Consider the following 18,106-nt stretch of genomic DNA (forward strand, 5'->3'; position numbering starts at 1 on the left):
TCACACTTCATTTCATGTGAATGTATTAATAGATTTATTTAATCAACGCCTTCAACCCAGATGAATTGTTATTTTGTCCTCTTTACTGACCTCTCTGAAACTCTCATTCCCATGCACATCCAGAGACCTTGCTAGTCAAGCTTCTTGCATTATGGTGAAGGGATTTTGAATTCTGTGTCCTGCAGGCTTGAAGGTTGGGGACCTGTGCACCTCTTTGTTATGCAGAGGCAGCAGAGAGGCTCATGCGTCTTTCTCAGTCTCTCTCCTTTCACTCTTTGATCCCACCATATCACTGTTAGTCACCTGGGAGAGCCGCCTTGTTCATCCCTCTTCTGTTTGAATGCATGTGGAGTGTATTCATAAGGTCATACTCTTAAGCGTGTGTGTGCGCGCGTGATTGTGTGAGTCTGCATGCACTGGGGAGGTCCTTGCTAATTTGTTGCTTGCTTTGTCGCGTTCCCGCTCTTCTCCCTCCCCTCCCCCCTTCCATCTGCTTCCTCCCCCCTGCTCGCAGGTCTGGCCAGAAGGGTCTCCATCTATCTTGACAGGAGTAAGCAAGGAGGTGAGTGTCGCCATTCTCTTATACTCCCTCACTCCCAGAGCAAAGGTGCTGCACTAAACAGCCAGCAGCCCCCCCACCACCACCCTTCATCCCTTCATCTGTGTGGTGATGCTCCATCACTTCATCCCTGGCAGTCATCCCAAATATTAAAAGCAATATGAGAGTAGAAGTGTCCTAGCACTTGAATGCTACGTTGGTATTCATAATAATGCAACATTAGCACTCATTTTTTGAAACAGCAGGTCCTTCATTTCAAACCAAAATAAACAAAAGCGGGCTGAACTGTCAGTGGTAGATTTAATCAGCTGAAGCTAACTGGCTAATTAAGAAAAATGTAGCTCCATAAGTCGTTTAAAAACATCCTTCCCTGGCTGGATTTCTCATGTTTCCGAGTGGCTCATTTTAAAATGAGAATCCTGTAAAAGTGGCCATTAATTTGTGGCTAAAGGCTAAATCTGCGTGTCCAAGGGAAAAAAGTCACACCAGTTAATGATCCATGTAGAAGACATGTAATTAGAGAAACCACATTCTTCTTGTGTTGCAATGTAGAGCGAGTTAGTCCTAGTGTTATTAGTATAATAGGGAAAAGTGTAAGATTTGACTCTTATTTCAGTCTAACATACCCTTGTTTGGCAAGAAAAAAAGGCTGTGAGTTTGAGGAATAACTGAATAACTGTCAGGTACAGTAGGGCTGGGCGATATATCAGTATTTTAATCTATATCGATATATTTTCCATCGCGATATAGCATGAGACCATATTGTTTATATTAGAGTTGTTTCGGTTCTGATACCAGTAACTAGCACTAGCTAGTTATCTGCAACACCCGAAGACACGTCTGTCTGTCTGTCTATCTATCTATCTATCTATCTATCTATCTATCTATCTATCTATCTATCTATCTATCTATCTATCTATTCCTAGATTTATTTATTTAAGTTGCTGTTGCACTATTGTTTTTTATACTGTTCTATTTAAATGCCTTTTTTATTTAATATTGTAGCTGCACTTTATTTTTTTTTAAATAATTATTTCTAGATTTATTTAGTCAAATTGCAAATTAAACAAACTACTGTTTTTTATACTGTTCTATTTAAAAATAAATTGCTTGAATTTGCTGTATTTATTTATGTTTTTAACCTGAGCCAGGCCTAACCACAATGATAATCATATCACAGTTATGCAGGCATAGTATGATACTTTTTTTAGAACATACTGCATCGGTACTCTGTATCGGCCGATACCCACAGCACAAGTATCAGAATCGGTATCAGGAGGGAAAAAATGGTATCAGAACATCTCTAGTTTATATCGATATAGTTTATTTTGCATTAAAATGACTATACATTTTTTTCCTTGAGCCGCCAGTTCCCTTTTTTTTCTCCTCTCCCTCTGTCCAGGTTTCCCACTGCTCATTCATGTTGTCACATCAGAGTCTCCAATAACTCCAGAAAAAGTCTCTAGATTAGAAACAAATCGCTGGAGGGTCTGAAAAGTCGCTGAGTTGTCAACACTGGACCACTATTTAGTGTGTCAATAAACAACCAGAGCAGCAGGGTGAGAGGTGGTGCACAGGTCTTGACCTGAGTGTCAGCTGTTACTGGTGGGCCATTAGTAATAGACGTATGAAATTATTATTAGAAATATCAATATATATCGAGTATCGCCATTCAGATAAAAAATATTAAGATATGACCTTTGGTCCATATTGCCCTGCCCTAATGTCAGGGAATGTTGTCAAAAATTGTTGGTGATAAGTTCCACAAATCTAAATAGAGCGGCTAGTATCCTGGAGGAACAGTCTTGGAGTACATACTACACGGTGGATGTGCAGGCTGCAAACTGAGGTGTAAACTGAACACCACAAACTTAGTGTAACATACAGTAACTTTTTGTTACTACTATAGGTACTAAGCTGGACATGCTAACGTTTGAAGCTTACAGACAGTAAATAAACACGTTCCATGCACTTTTGCTCCTGTGTTTTTTAAACTTTAAATGTCAAGTATCACTTTTACTGAACACCACTACATCATGTGGAGAATTTCTGACAAACCTGCCATGTCTAGTTACAGTTGCTCTGCTAAAATCTTACTGGACAAATGCTGTTTTGGGGAGGGGTTTAGCAAACTGTAAAGTACAGAGCAAATTTGCACATTTGGGTATTTGGCTGAAATCCACATACAAAAGTCCATTCAAATATGTGCTTATTTAAAAAATGAGAAAATAGCTTTTGCCTTTAGTACGGCTATGCTCTTAAACAAGCAATGCCCTCATTACGAATTTTCACCTCAAAATGGCTTCTCTCATGTATAAAAAAAAAAAAAAACGCTTATTCGAGCTGGTCCCCAAAGTGTCAGTGTTTAATTGGGAGCATGTCGTTGCTGTGATTTTAATAGCATAGAGCCACCCAGACCGTCTCACAGGGGGGTTTGCCTGTTAAACTCCAGAGGAACCAGTGAAATTAGAGAACCGTTGCTGGCACAGACTGGGGAAACTGTTCTTACGGCTACTGCACAGCACACAGACTTCACACCTCTGCAGATTAGATTGAGAGCCGATCTAATTAAGTTTTGATCTACATGCAGTTAATGTTTAAATTTGTTTTTTTTTCTCCTTCATTCCCTCTACTCATTCCTACCCCTGCAGTTGCTCAAGATTAGAGATGGATTTTCTTTTTTCCAATGTTGTCTTCTTTCTCTTCGCCCCTTTTCTTTTGACTGCATAAGTGAAACTAGGGCAGCCCTCTCCTCTTTGGCTTTAGGGAGGCAGACGCTGTGTCCTGCTCTACATTTGGCTCCACTGCCTGGTACCTTGTTAACATCGGGGCTCTGGGAACTTGCTAAATCAAGAACCGGGACTGAAGAGAGGCACAGGACTTGGAAGTTTCAGGGAAATTAGGCAAAAAGCCTCCAGGCAGACTCACTTCTTTTGTCAGCCGCCTTTACTTACTGGAGTTTCTGTATAGCGTAGGTCAGAGACTTACACACGTATGTTGTTGAAACATGATCATAGCAGGATGGCAGTAGACAATATACATCTTCCCAAAACCAACAGTTGTTGATTGTTATCCTTTGTATAGAGAAACTGAAGCTCACGTAAAAGAATATTTTTAAGATTATTTTTTATAAAAGATATGTTTACAATTTTCAAATGTTAGCAGGGTTCAATAAGATCACAACATGAAATCCTGTGTTAAGTTTCAAATCTTGGGGATGTCCCCTGTTGTGAATAACATAAAATGATTTAAGAAATTAATGCGACTTCCCTTTCCACAATAATAACAACTAAGTGCTATTGTAGGTCATTGCACAAGGTCTTTGTCAAGTAGGCAAGTCAAAGCTTTTTATCAAACCCCAGCCTCCAAAGTTCAAACAGATGATGGGAAGTCTTGCTGCCAGTCAGAGCACTCCCATAAATAATGTCATATTCTATTAGAGGCACATTCAGACCGGGCAAGTCCCTGGTAATCCTATAGAAACGTTATTACCGGCTTCCTAGAGGACCTTTTCAAAGCAAACACGATGAAGGGAAGAGACAGTATTGAGGGAGAGAAGAACCAGGAAGGCCAAAGCTGGAACTGGTTTAATGAGCTGCAGTGTGTGGGAGAGCTAGTCCATCACTGGTGATAATGGTGCAGAGTAAGAATGCAGATGAAGACGCCTTCTCCAGGGAGAAAGAGGAGTGAAACAAAGATATTTATGCAAAAGAATAGATAAATATATCACAAATTAGGGATTGTCTGGGCACACTGGCACAGGAGCAGGATGATCTTCCACAACTTAGCGGTGGTGTTAAAAGTAGTTTTATTTCCCCTTTGCCAAAGATTCGACAAAGGGAAAAGCCATTCTGCTAACAATATCATTGCTGTTTTTGACATTGTTATTGGGGGAGAACATTTGATTTCAAGCAGGAAGGGAAAGAGACGAGGTTTAAAGAGAGACATGTATATTGAAGCTATCTATGCCTCCACCTCTGTAAGGTGCTAAGATTTACTGCTGAGGAAATATTGCCCACACTCCTTTGCTCCTGCTCTCCCTTCTCACATTTCTTTTCTCCATGTCTGTATTGATTTCTGTGTGGGTAACTAAGATCCGCTCAGGCCCACAAAGGTTTCCTCAGATTTTCAACCTGTTTTTGAACAGAGTGTTGACCATGAGAGACGAAACTGAAGGCTCAGGGTTTACGATTGCAGATCTGTGAGCTTTGACCTCCTAAACTCGTGGTAAACTTTTTGATTGGACTCAGGGAGGATTTAGTCACCTGAAGTGGAGAAGAGGAGATAACAAGGTAAATATTAAGGATGAAGTGAGCTGGGTTGAGTAAGGTGAGAGAAAGCTGATAACTGAATGGAGAGCCAGACAGATTGATGGAAGAGATAGAAAGACAAATAGAAAGGCTAAATAAGGGGGCACTGCTCGTCCCCAGGACTCCAGGGCCCCCTTAGCGCCAGGGTGTTGGGTTCATCTCAAGTGGTTTGTGCAAATTTAATTGACTATTTGTTTGAGAATATGCACCATTTCATCAACTGACATGGTATGGGCCAGATGGATCCTCCTCCTACATTACAACTAGAATTGTTGCAGTCATAGTTTTGCCCATCATTTCTATTTGCTATGAAACCATTGTACTCACTCTCTCCTGTAATGTGATCCAACAAAAAAGACACCTCATGTAAACCAATCCACTGTAGAATGTCGTATGTGTTTGTGATTGTCCTTGCCTGTAACTGCATTTTCTTAAGTAAATGGTTGGCGCAAGCAAGATAGCTGCCAGCCTTAATATAATTTCCCTTCAGGGATTAATAAAGTATCTCTAATCTAATCTAATTGCTGACATCTGGGAACATGACGTCAGACTGAATGGACCAACACTGTTGGTAACAATGAAGTGTCAAAGTTGAACCTGGAAGACTGGAAAACTGGTAGGAGACTGTGGACAGACTGATGGATGGATTGCTATGAATATTTCAACCGAGAGTCGTGGTCCCTAGAGAATGAATAATCTAACCTTTAGGGCTGCAAGAAGGTTGTCATGGTGAAATGCCCTGACAACCATTGAATTGCAATGAAATTTGGTGTGTATGTCCATGGTTTTAAAATACTTTGGACGCCACAACCTACAAGGATTGTCCTTTTTGCTACAGTGGTATTGAGCTGTGTCCTTGCTATCTGATATATTTTAGTCAGACATTGTGAACAGAGTTGAAGGAAGCTTTTTGCTGTTGTTATCACTGATAGAAACAATGGCTAGACCCACAAAAGTAAGAGCTTAGTTGTAATACACTAGCTTTTGTCCTTCAATTGGAAGCCCCGTCTTGAGGACCAGTGTGTCAAAGTCAATTTTTTTTCATGTTGTCTTCTCCTAGAACCTCACAGAAAACAGCAAACATGGGGCCAGGCAATCTTCCAGCATAGAAAAACTGGTCAGATTGTACAGAGTGGAAGGAACAGTGGGGTGTACAGAGGCTTGGCATCTTAATTTTGCTCCAGAGCTCCCAAACAGGTTAATCCAGCAATGCTTAAAATAGAAACCAAAACACAGACAATTAGACCATATCAGTGCTTAGTATGGTGGGAATTCTCTCTCCTACACAGTATATTTTATCTGCAATGAATTTCTCATCATGGGGTCACACAAGGAAGGATAATGATGCATAAAGAGGGATTAATCCAAAACTAAATCTTATGAGGATTTGGTGGCAGGTGTGTTCCATATCTTAGAGGAAATGCATGTTTGCGCTTTTGTGTGTTGGCGAATATATTGCAAGTGGAACCCCCCTCTCATTGTAACCCAGATTTCCGTATCATGGAGCTGCCAGCTTCAAAGGGAATGAATTGTCTCTTCTCGCAGTCTCTGAAATGAGCCAGCATCAAGCGTCCTCGCATGCACTCACTGAGACAGATCCTGTGAAGTGAATTTCCCTGCATTATACCTCCCCCACATTTGCCCACACTACCGTCACTGTGACGCTCGAGCAGGCTGGATGACGTCATGTCGAAGGATTTGAAGCCGCCACATGGGGCTTGGGTATTCCTAACAATCCAAGCCAAGTGGAACAGCCCTTTCACAGATGGTTCAGTCGAAGAAAGTTAAGTCACGACGTATAAAGGAGGCAGGTGGTAGCAGTGGAAAGGATCACAAAGGACACACATTATTGTTCTGCAAGGCCAGGGAAGAGCAAAGAAATGGAGTCCTTATCCTTGGTTATTGATTATGGAAAAAAATAGAAGTGTGAGGTGACTAAGTGAGCAAAAGGAGGAGGAAAGGAAGGAAATGATGCATGGTGTGATGATTTCCAATAGAAGAGAAAAGCATGCTGTTTCTGTAGCATCTGCGGTAAGAGCATCCTTATGAGAGAAAGATGAGTGTTTTCATGGGTAGAGTCTCAGCCTGCCCCTTTATGCCATCTCCTTCATCATATAAACGTCCATTATCAAAAGAGCATCTGCAGTCTTGTGGTGGGAAATGTGGTTCTCCAACTGCTGCTGCTGTCCAGTTAAGCTGAAATCATACTTGCACATATGTGCAGCCTCTAGGATCCAAACAACAATGTACTTTTTTACAAAATGATTTATCTGAATCTTTCAACAGTGCGGCCATGAACTCCAACCCCAGTTCGTGTTAGGCCATGGACCTATGTTCAGTGTCATCCCCTATCTCTCTCCCCTCATTTCCATTGTCATCTTTTTACTGTTGTCTGTCGATGAAGAAAAAGAATGACTAAAAAATACTTTTAAAAGGGGAGCGTCCATCCACAAAGCTTTCAACTGTCTTCAAAGACTATGGTATACTGAATATACTGATACGCTGAAAGCTTCGGATAAAGCTAATAAGCGGAGTACTTTATTTATTAATTGATTGAGAATTTCTTTGTCCAGCTTCTGTTCCCAAGGTCAAGAATGAATACCCACTTACAGAAGTCATATGTGACACCCAGACACCTAATGTACAAGTGCACAAAGATAAACAGCACAGTTTTATGCATGTCTGACCTGAAGTGTTTCAGAAACATTTCTGTCTGGGTTTGAGTTTGTTTGAAGTGTTGTCAGAACAGTGTTTATACTAATTCTGGAAGGCCACACTGAAAGGCACACAAAGCACAACATTTTACTGTAAAGATACATTGAAAGCAGTATGATCTAAAACTTGCCCCCTATTCATTTGGGGTACACCCCTGGGGGCAGATGTATTAAACTCGATGATGACTGAATGTAGATTCAAAACTAAAACTGTGTGTACGCACAAAGACCAAAATCTGTATACACATTGTTCTGTTACCCATAAATGTAGAGATGAACTAAATTATATTGAAATTTGTGCCTGCTCCACCACTCAATACACCTGTTTATGAGAAGAACAGCAGAGAACAAAAGGTACAATTGTAAGTTTTCCAACAGCATCAGTCTCATACCACTAATTCATCACATGTACCTGTCACAGTAATATCTCAGTCATCGTTATTAAACATAAGAAAGATGATCAGAGATTATTTATAGAGCTCAGCTCTTATTGAAACAGACTTTATAAAGTGCTTTACAGTTCAGAATCAAAAAGAAAGTTTAGCTCCAAAGATGGCTCCAAAAAACAGCTGATAAATCATTTAAAATTAAGTTTATAAATGTGAATTTCAGTGACATTGAGGTTCACCTCATCATTTCACCTTCAGCTATCAAGAAAACCACGTGTACACCTGATCTGAAATATGTGTGAGGCACCAGTTTAAGGTGGGAAAAGACATACGCATTATTTATGCACCTGGCCCCTGGTGAAATTCCTGGTTTCCGGAGATTTGCCAAGAAAAGAAGAAACAGGAAGTTAATTGTAGTTTGTAGGATGTCCCTGATTGTCTAAGATTACAGATAGAAAACAAACATACAGTAGGACTTCTTGGCACAAGCTCAGATAAATTGCTGAAGAATGTTGTAGGATGCTTTTTCACACGTTGTTTTCTAACAATTCAGCTACTCGCTAGATTGCAAACAAACCATCCCGCTGCATTGGCCATTATCACAAGATATTTGCCAACAATTGGTCTTCTGCGATAGGAAATAAATAATCATATCTGCTTACATTATCACCTGAGTTATGTAAGAATCGCTTTCGGCCCTTCATCTGTTTTCAAAAAAGTTTCGGAAATTCCGACATCAGAAAGGTTTGATCGGACAGGGTTTTAGATGTTTTTCTAGGATCAACAAAACTTCATTTGAGGTGTACTGGTACCTTTAGGCTGCAGCCAAGCATCACTGAGCCAGCAGGGCAAGTGTGGCTGACATAGCACTGATGCTCACTTGATTCCTGCTGTGACTGCCAACATATGAAGAGCTTTGCTGTCTTCGGCTTCTTCCCACCTCACTTTCTCACTCAAGTGGCATTTGACTCATCTATGCCAGAATCTGCTGACAGGCTCAGTTCCAGGGTCAGTGTTTGCATCTCCCAGTGGGTCGTCTTGTTGGGATGGATGCAGAATGAAAATCCACTCTTCCATCTGTACAAAGGACGTGTATGCACTGAGAGATGTGGAACTTTAATCAAAAACACAGACATATAACTAGAAATCTACATAAAAGGTTTCTACTTATACACCTCTGGTTTTTCGGTGTGTTTCTGGTTTTGCTGAATTCATTGTGGTGTATTTACTAGTTAAACAGTGGTGCGGGAAGCTGTTGCACTAATCTTCTCCTTCGACTTGCTACATGTGGCAGCAAGAGGCTTCTGAAACCTCCCAACAGATTGTGTGTTGTGTATTAGGGAGATCAACACATGCTCTGTGTGTTTAACAGCTGTGTATGTGTGTGTTTGGATGTGTGGGGCTTCACTTACAAATTAAATTAAACTCTGTTCAGGAAACATAAATTAAATCACTGCAGTTCACATATTGTGTACAAATTACCATCAGTAATTTAATATTTTATACTCGTGTCAGAGATTGGACACACTTTCAGTTTAAATTGTGGCTAAAAGTCATCTTCTGTTTTGTTTTAATTGAATGACAACACACAGCACTGCTGTATATAAATGGCCACGTGTTGATGTATGTTTGCCTGTACACGCCCTGCATTAACTGCAACTGCTGTGTCATCTTATGTTGAAGGTGCAGGTATGGTCGTCGACTGGGAGCAGGAGACGGGTCTACTTATGACGTCCGGAGATGTTCGAGTCATCAGGATCTGGGACACTGACAGGGAGATGAAGGTCCAGGTACTACAAACTACACCTATGTTTGTTTGAAATGGTTCAATGTGGTCACAATGAATCCAGCTGGAGCTTGGTGCATCAGCTGAAGGCTCACATTTTGTAACTATTTGTTAGCTGGCGAGAAACTTGGCACTAAAGATTGTTGTGTTCACATGATGCTATAATGCTAAAATGATCCTATAAAATGATGTCCAGACAGACCTTCATTCTAGTTCTTAGGCCTTTCTTTCCTTCAGTTTGATGCCTTTTGTTTTCTGTAAAGAACATACTGAAGGTCTGAGATGTTTGAGACTTAAGTGTTGTCATTATTTCCAGCTTTGGGGATTATGCAGCAAAACAGGGAATACTATAAACCTAAAAATCTGTGTGAGTGATGAAGTCATACCATCGTTAAGTCAAGTGTCACAGTTACCCCAATGGCCATTGGCTCTTTCAAAAAGAGTAGGTGCAAACTGTCCTCAATAACATCCCCAGAGAGCTTTTAAGCTTTGTTTGTGCTCGCAGAAGACACCTTGCCATGGGCCTCTGCTGCTGTGTGAGCTACAGATGCGCACACAAGCATTTGTGCTATCCGTTGCAGGTTTCCACGAAACGCCAGGGGCTGTAAGAACAAAACATTCAGTAAAGAAGCAAGAAGTCAATGAGTGTTATCAGAAGAACGCCAGAGACTTTACACTGCTGCACGTTCTGCTATACAGCTCAGGTCAAAGCTGAAAGGTTGAATATCCAGGAAAACATTTTTAAAACTAATTTGAAAATAATCATTCATTACTTTACTTCTTAATTTGTATTGTCATGAATTAATGTTGTGTTCTATACTAGATACTAGATGAGATACTTTTTACTTTTCAACAAAGTGAGAAGAATAACAAACAAAAAAAACTCATGTAATTTAAGTTTGGACTGAAACTGGAGCAGCATCCTGAATCTATGTGATACGACACTTAAAGGTAAACTTGTCTAGACAGAGACGGTACCAGTAAACGTGTGGATGGATTATTGATCCAAGCTTATCTGAAAAAACAGAGCAAATAGCTCACACAATAAATCAGGTCTGTGATGGTTTTTCACATCCCTCCTTCATGTGCACTTGTACTCAAGCTGTTTTGTGTTTTAGCGAACTAATGGGAATCTGTGGCAGAGCGGGCATCATTAGCATGGTTTCCTCTTTTTCTTTTTTTCTTTGTTTTTACACATCTAATGGTCCTCGGCCTGCTAATCATTGTCTGGATGGACTTAATACAAGTACAAATGGCCCAGCCTCGCCTGTGGCTGCATATTGATGCTGGGTCCAACTTCAAATGAGCCTACAGTCAACAGAGCACATGATTGATGATTTCAAAGAAGGTTTTGTGTGAAATGAACACTGTAATGACAGTGGTACCTCGGCAGGTGTCTTTACAAGCCTTTTGATGAAGGTGTGTGTGTGTGTGTGTGTGTGTGTGTGCGTGTGTGTTCGTCCGTCCGTCCGTCCGTCCGTTCGTCCTCATCCTCCAGGACATCCCAACAGGAGCAGACAGCTGTGTGACCAGCCTTTCCTGTGACTCCCAGCGTTCACTCATCGTCGCTGGGCTGGGTGACGGATCCGTACGTGTATTCGACAGGAGGATGGGTCCGAACGAATGGTAAAACACTCTCTTATCACACAGAAGGTTAAATTGATTATTAATCTCCCGGCTCCTTTTTTTTCTTTTACTGTCTCACCATTATTTACATTAAAGAACACACACAGCACTTTCTGTGAGCATTAACCCCTACACAGTCCTACATTATTCACTTCTCTAATCTATATTTATTACATGCAATGTGCTGTAAAAATCTCCCTTTGGGGTTACCACCTCTTTTAATGGACCCTGGTGGCACCATATCCCCCCAGTTGGTTAAACATTATTTTAATTTTGCTCCCAAAGGGGAAAATGAAGCAGTTAAACCATGAAGTGGCCCATAAATCTTTAAGGAAAGCTAATTTAATAGTTTTCCTCAGGCACAAGTTACATCTTACAGCAACTATGTTGCTCCCCCAGAGATTAATCCAGGACCAGCACATACAGGTCATGTTTGGAGTATTCTTGATGTGAAGTGTTGTGTATGCCTCGTGTGTGCAGCAGCGTGCAAATTGTGTTGTGGAGGCTTCAAATCCTCTTCTTCTGCCTGAGAAAATAGTCAAATTTGCTTCGAATGTTTTGTACTTGAAATTTAGGGAGATTAAATTCATTTCCTGTCACACCTGTAGTCAGGATGTATTTGAATAAGTTTAATGAGTGCGTCGTGGGAATTGGGTAAATAAGGGACAGCCCAGTTCTACTGGTTTGTTGTAGAGTTTTCATATTCAGCTTTGATGCCATCTCACTCTCACCAGGAGACAGTGCTGCTTTTTTGAGTCATGATCCCATGGTGCCACCCAGTGGTTCTCCACCTATATTACGTGTTACAGCACAGAGACATGCGTGTGTGTTTTCTAAAGCTTTTTCATGAAATAAGAATGTGATACCACATATGAGAGGAAAGGTTTCAGGGCGTTCACCGAGTTCTAACAATGTTAGTCACTGTAATAGTTTCTCATTAGTGTTTTTCACATTATTTTGATAGTAAATACTGTCAATGTTGTATCTGTAATAATAATCTTATGTAGCTCATCACAGCAAAAAAAATAAATAAAACTATTTAAAGAAAACTGTCACTCCCATTAAAGAGATAGTTTGGGTTTTTTAGAAGTGAGGTAGTAGGAGGTGATAGGAAATTAATATCCAAGTGTACGCTATTAAGAAATATGTTACTGCTTTACCTTGCTGTCAGAAAGTTTTCTTTGTCTCTAACCGTAGAACATACAACTGCGCTGCACACGGTATTACACTGCAGATCAGCTGTTTGGGTCAGAAAGATCAGGCTGAAATCAAACATCCTGTTTGTAAAGATTTTAAAGTTGGCACTTGTGTTTTTCTGGCTGTCCCTCTGAAACTCCAATTAAGACAGCTGATCAGCGGCGTAACAGAGTTGGACTTCTTTGTAGGAATGTTTTACAGCTCTTATATGAATGGGTCATGTACCTTTTAGAGTTTGGAATTAGAAAACGTTTTACCACACAAATACAAATCATATGACAGATATACAGGGAAATTGAATGCTTTAGGGTGACAGTGTGGGCTAACTCTAGGCTCTATTCTGTTGTCATTACTGTTTCTGTGTTTTTATGTACTTATCAAATGTCAGTAGATGCATTTATAATACATCCTTTAGCTTTATAATAGTTGTATAACTGTGCTTTAGGCTCTGAGCACACTAGAGCTGATGATGTTCAGTCTCACAACTCTGGTGTTATTTCCCTTGTGTTCCTTGTTACCTTAGCTGACGTTTGTTCTCTCTGTTGTGCAGTCGGGTGATGACCTACAGGGAGCACGGAGCCTGGGTGGTCAAAGCTCATCTACAGAAGGAGACAGACGGACATATTATCAGCGTCAGGTATGCTCTTTCTTTGTCTCTTAAGATTTACGAAACCAAACTGTTCTTTGTACTGACCTTGACACTCCCCACCAGTGTTAATGGAGACGTTCGATTCTTTGAACCTCGGACACCAGACTCCATCAATGTGCTGCAGACAGTAAAGGGGTTAACAGCCCTGGACATCCACCCGCAGGCCAACTTGTTTGCATGGTGAGTTTGCTTGTGTGTAGAGGTTCCATCCTTGAGTTGACAAAGACAAAATAAAAACACACGTGAAATCCACCCAGAAAGTTACATTTTAGCACAACAGAAATCCAACGTTGTACACACTTATAATGGATGTGATGTTTAAAGCCAAAGCCATTCTGCCACAACTCACTCATCACTCTCTGTTTTATCTGTGGCCCTGCAGTGGATCGATGAACCAGTTCATAGCAGTCTACAACGCTAATGGCGATGTGATCAGCAACATAAAGTACTATGACGGCTTCATGGGACAAAGGATTGGGGCCATCAGCTGTTTAGCCTTCCATCCTTACTGGGTAAACACACACTTATGTTTCACTGAGCAGTCGTTATCAAACATTTCAGAATTAACTAATTAGAATTTTGTAGCAATAAGTGTATATTTATGCAGGATAATTTATGAATTAAATATGTTTGAAGGTATTTAAGTAACTAGAAGCTACAGAATAGTTGTCATATATGGTGTCACATAATGTTTCCCTCTGGAATGTAGTATGAAGTATGCTAATTCACTCATTTTTAAGCAGCACTGTGTAACTTTTTGCAGCTAAAAAAGCTGTTACATTTTTTTTGCCTCAGCGCCAAACAGCAGACAGCAAAAGTTAGTGACTAGCTGGTAAACATAGTTCAGCATATTTATCAGCTAAAGAGTCAGTTATTTTTCTTAGGAGTTGGTGGAGACCAAAACAGAGCTACAAAAAGAGAGAATGTTCACAAAGCTGGCCAGAAAATCTAAATTCCAAATGAAGGTAGCAAGTGCAAAATTAGCAAGTACACAAGTGCATTTCTGAGCAGCACGTCATGAATGTTGTGCCCTATTGCTTCACGCCAACATCAGCAGCTTAAAGTATACCATCTTCAGTGAGTCAGTTTCTTTTTATAGCGTCAGCATTTTTGTTCATCTGTAATTCTAGCACTCCAAATATGCCATTTTACCTCAGTTTAGCCATCTAACTGTTAGCTGTAAGCACACAAACACTATTATGTAAGTTAGTTTAGTTAGAGCTGTTGATTCTCTTAGACACTCAATAACTACGGGGCGTGGTTGTGTACAATGACTGCACATCTTTAAAAGACTGATATCAACTACTTTTTCTTGGCATTCTATGCAGTAAACACATTAGCTTCTCTGCTAAAGGAACTCAAGTCTTTTACTTGAGCTCATTGGCACTTAAGCGAGCATTAGATAACGCTGTATTGCTACATTAGCAGGCTTTTAAGCTTTACTAGATTATCACTGCATTTGTGAAGACATGCACACTGACATGGACTATGTTCGACATGTCGGCTCAACATGTTGTGTTTTCTTCAGTTCACACTCACTTTTTGTGAACACACACACACATCAGACTGTCTAACCTGCCTACCCTCTCTGTCTCCCTCCAGCCTCACTTGGCCGTTGGCAGCAACGACTACTACATGTCCATCTATTCAGCCGAGAAGAGGCTCAGATAACACACCAGCATTCATTTCCCCCCCCCCCAACAAAACCCACAAAACAACCATATATGACTTCGACCCGAGCCTCACACTCCGGGATGTAAATATAATATATATATATATATATCTTATTTAACCAGGTAGTCTCATTGAGATTAAAATCTCTTTTTTATGAGTGACCTGGCCATGATGTTTTTGTTGTACATATGCAATTACTACCCTGAATGTTCTAGTGAGGTGCTGACAAAAACTCATGCACAAACGACGATATATATATTATTATTATATTTATTAATTCGCATTGTTTAGTCATATTCTTATTATGAAGCTAATGATTGTAGACTTGGCTGTGCTGAGGAGTGTGTATATTTAAATTGCATATACAGTAGAGGTTCTATTTTAAAGAAGTGGTACCCACCGATCACTGGGACTCCTCCTCGCCACACAGCGGCATCACTACCTGAATGAACTGTGCCCCCAGTGAAGTGGCGCAAAGAGAGAGGGAGGGGGGGTCGCCCAGAGGACAATACACACTGTTGAAACACATTCACTGGTGCAGAAAACATGGCCTCACCCTCCGCTGGACCTGGTGTGTTTATGAATTAATTTTAATGACTGTCTTGCAGCCAAAGGACACAGAGTTCTGCTGCACTGCTGGAAAGACGTTTGTAAGGATGGACCCTGAGATGGTGGACTATGCTCATTCTTGCCTGTAACGTTGACCAGGCAAATGTGTTGAGAGAGAGAGAGAGAGAGTGTGTGTGTGTGTGTGTGTGTGTGTGTGTGTGTGTGTGTGTAAAATGGATTATAGCACAGATGTGCCCCACAGTGGGCCCCTCATAGCCTTGGACTTCAATGATGCCCAAAAAAAAGATGCCTGCTCCTATGCTAGAACTTTACTTTTTGCTTCCCAACCCAAGCGTGCCAAACGTGACCATATTTTCCATGCAGGCCCCTTTGTTGTGGCTCAAAGAGGTGTTTTTTTCTGTTGTTTTTTTTTTAAGCTTCACCTGTAAAAAGGGAAAACCTCTATCACCCCAATGATATACCCTTGTGTCTAGCACAGTGAGAGGAGGTCTGGATTGGTAAAAGCTAAGCACCCAGTCCTACAGGGAGCGTGCAGTACCTGCCTACCTGCTCGCAAAGCAATAAAAACCTCCCATGATTCAGCCTCAAGCTCCTCCTCATCACTTCAGTTTGAAGCTGATAGCAGCATCACATGCTGTTGACAGCTAAGACAGTTGTACTTGCCCAGGACCTGACCTGCAGCACCCAGAGCCCTAGCCTAGCAATACAGACACACTATATTATTTCATAGCAGTGTAATACTTTTTTTTATTGTTAGAGTACCAGATGGGTATGTTTTCACCCCATCTACTCACACCAGTTACAGGAAAGATGTCAATTAAATTGATTTCTCTGTGACTGTCTAAACTTTCTGCTATCAATACATCCAAATTCTTCCTATGTGGGCTCAAAAGATAACGAAAAAAGCTGGAAATATGTTATTAACCTGTTTCAGATGAAATGTTTCCTATGTCCAGTCCATCTTTTTATGGCTTCTGGAAAATATGAATAGAAGGTTTACCCCAGGTTGCTCATCTAATCACAGTGAGAGGCTCTTTTCTCATTTCCAGGCAGTCAAAACACCCTTTGAGCACATGGCACTGTAGGTTTAGAGAACTTTTAGGTCATGACTTATCACACCCACTGTTTGAACCTGTTTGTATTCTTATTCTTATTTTATTTTGCTAGCTTTCCCCATATTTGAGTTTTAAATTTGATTTTATTGCCAAATGTGTTTGGTTTGATTTTTTTTTTTTTTTTGGAGTTGGAGGCATAAAGTGAGTTGCATGTTAATGGCACCCATCAGAGCCGTGGCACTCTTTAACTTTGTACCTGCACATGCTCACCGTGTCAAGTTTTAGTCAGCGTCCTAAATCTCGCTCAGGTACTTAATGAGTCACCTCAAACCAAGGTCGAGCAACCGCCTTGCTGGTGTCTGCAGCGTGATGGGCTGGTGTGCTCAGTCACGTGACCTGCTGCCGTGTCACTCCAGAGATTATGGAAGATGTTGACAAATGTCATTGTGATGCTGTTTTGGGCTCTGAATTTTTCTTTTTTCTTTTTTTTGTGCAGAATTACCATTTATGTGCCTCTTCTCTGGGGCTGCAGCTTTGCTTATTTAGCTTTTTTTTTTAAAAATTCTCTTTCTGTTTTGTAATTTTTCTGTTTTTATTCTGCTTAGCCTCCGCGAGGTGTAGCGGAAAAAAACTGGTGACAGCTTGACCCTCACACTCACTGCTCCGGCCCCCCTTCATTGCCAACCAACCCCGATAGCTGCTGCCTTTTCTCTTTCCTTTCCACCTAACCCCTCAGCCTGCATCAGTTTTCCCAAGCTTTGCTTTTCCCTGCCGGAGGAATGACCTTGTGGACTGAAAATGAACTGGTAACACACACACCATACAGTCTGTATAAGCGACTGCACTTGTAGTCACCACATTAGTCCCCAGCATTACCCCGTCACTGAGGTCTTTAGTGCTCTCTGCGGTTTAGCAGACCTCAACTGTTCACTGGCTCAGTTCAAACAGTGCATTTTGGCATTGGCACACACAGAATCACATTCATCTCTAAGCAGTTTTTTTTTGTTTGTTTGTTTGTTTTTTTATTATTCATTTTTGGGGCTTTTCAGCCTTTAATAGATAGAGAGACAAGAAATGCAGGAGAGAGAGATTGGGGATGACATGCAGCAACACCACAGGCTGGAACTAAACCCTTGCCATCTGTGGTAAAGACATAGCCTTGGTACATGGGGGCACATGCTCTACCAGCTGCCAGCGTACCCCTGCTTTGAGTTTTAAGATTTTAGATCTGAAGAAAAAGAAGAGACTTTAACAAAGTAGTAAGAAAGGAAAAATGAAAACAATCAGGTTTGTCTCTGTGACTGCAAGACTGCTTTGCTGATTGTGGTTTTAAGACAGGAGATGAAATCAATGAAATAAACCAAATACAACACCAGACTTTGTTTTGTTTTCATTTGAAACATTGTTATACTGCTCATATATTGTCTATATCTGCTTTATATACTTATAAACAGTACTTAATAATTCAAATATTAAGACTGAATGTTTCTAGCTGTGAACACTAAGGTCAAATGAATATGATGCAGTCTTTAAGTCAACGTTGGAACCAGTCATGTACACCAAGATGTCAAGAACTG

The 18,106-nt window shown here is 40.7% G+C and overlaps 1 protein-coding gene across 6 annotated transcripts in view; it reads left to right on the forward strand.

Moving 5' to 3' along the window:
* The window catches only part of rptor (regulatory associated protein of MTOR, complex 1), a 199,637-nt gene extending 181,733 nt beyond the window's left edge, over positions 1–17,904 (forward strand). For 4 of the 6 annotated variants that reach the window (XM_027283102.1, XM_027283101.1, XM_019273899.2 and 1 more), the window contains 7 exons: positions 515–562; positions 9,656–9,762; positions 11,257–11,384; positions 13,132–13,218; positions 13,294–13,410; positions 13,613–13,742; positions 14,833–17,904. In XM_027283102.1, the coding sequence (XP_027138903.1) occupies positions 515–562; positions 9,656–9,762; positions 11,257–11,384; positions 13,132–13,218; positions 13,294–13,410; positions 13,613–13,742; positions 14,833–14,901 (686 nt within the window). In that variant the 3' untranslated portion in view covers positions 14,902–17,904. The remainder of the gene's footprint in view (positions 1–514; positions 563–9,655; positions 9,763–11,256; positions 11,385–13,131; positions 13,219–13,293; positions 13,411–13,612; positions 13,743–14,832) is intronic. The other 2 variants (XM_019273900.2, XM_019273901.2) reach the window with 1 other exon arrangement.
* The last annotated feature ends 202 nt before the right edge of the window (positions 17,905–18,106 follow it).

The sequence above is a fragment of the Larimichthys crocea genome, chromosome X (assembly GCF_000972845.2).
Source record: "Larimichthys crocea isolate SSNF chromosome X, L_crocea_2.0, whole genome shotgun sequence".
Lineage (NCBI taxonomy): Eukaryota > Metazoa > Chordata > Actinopteri > Sciaenidae > Larimichthys > Larimichthys crocea.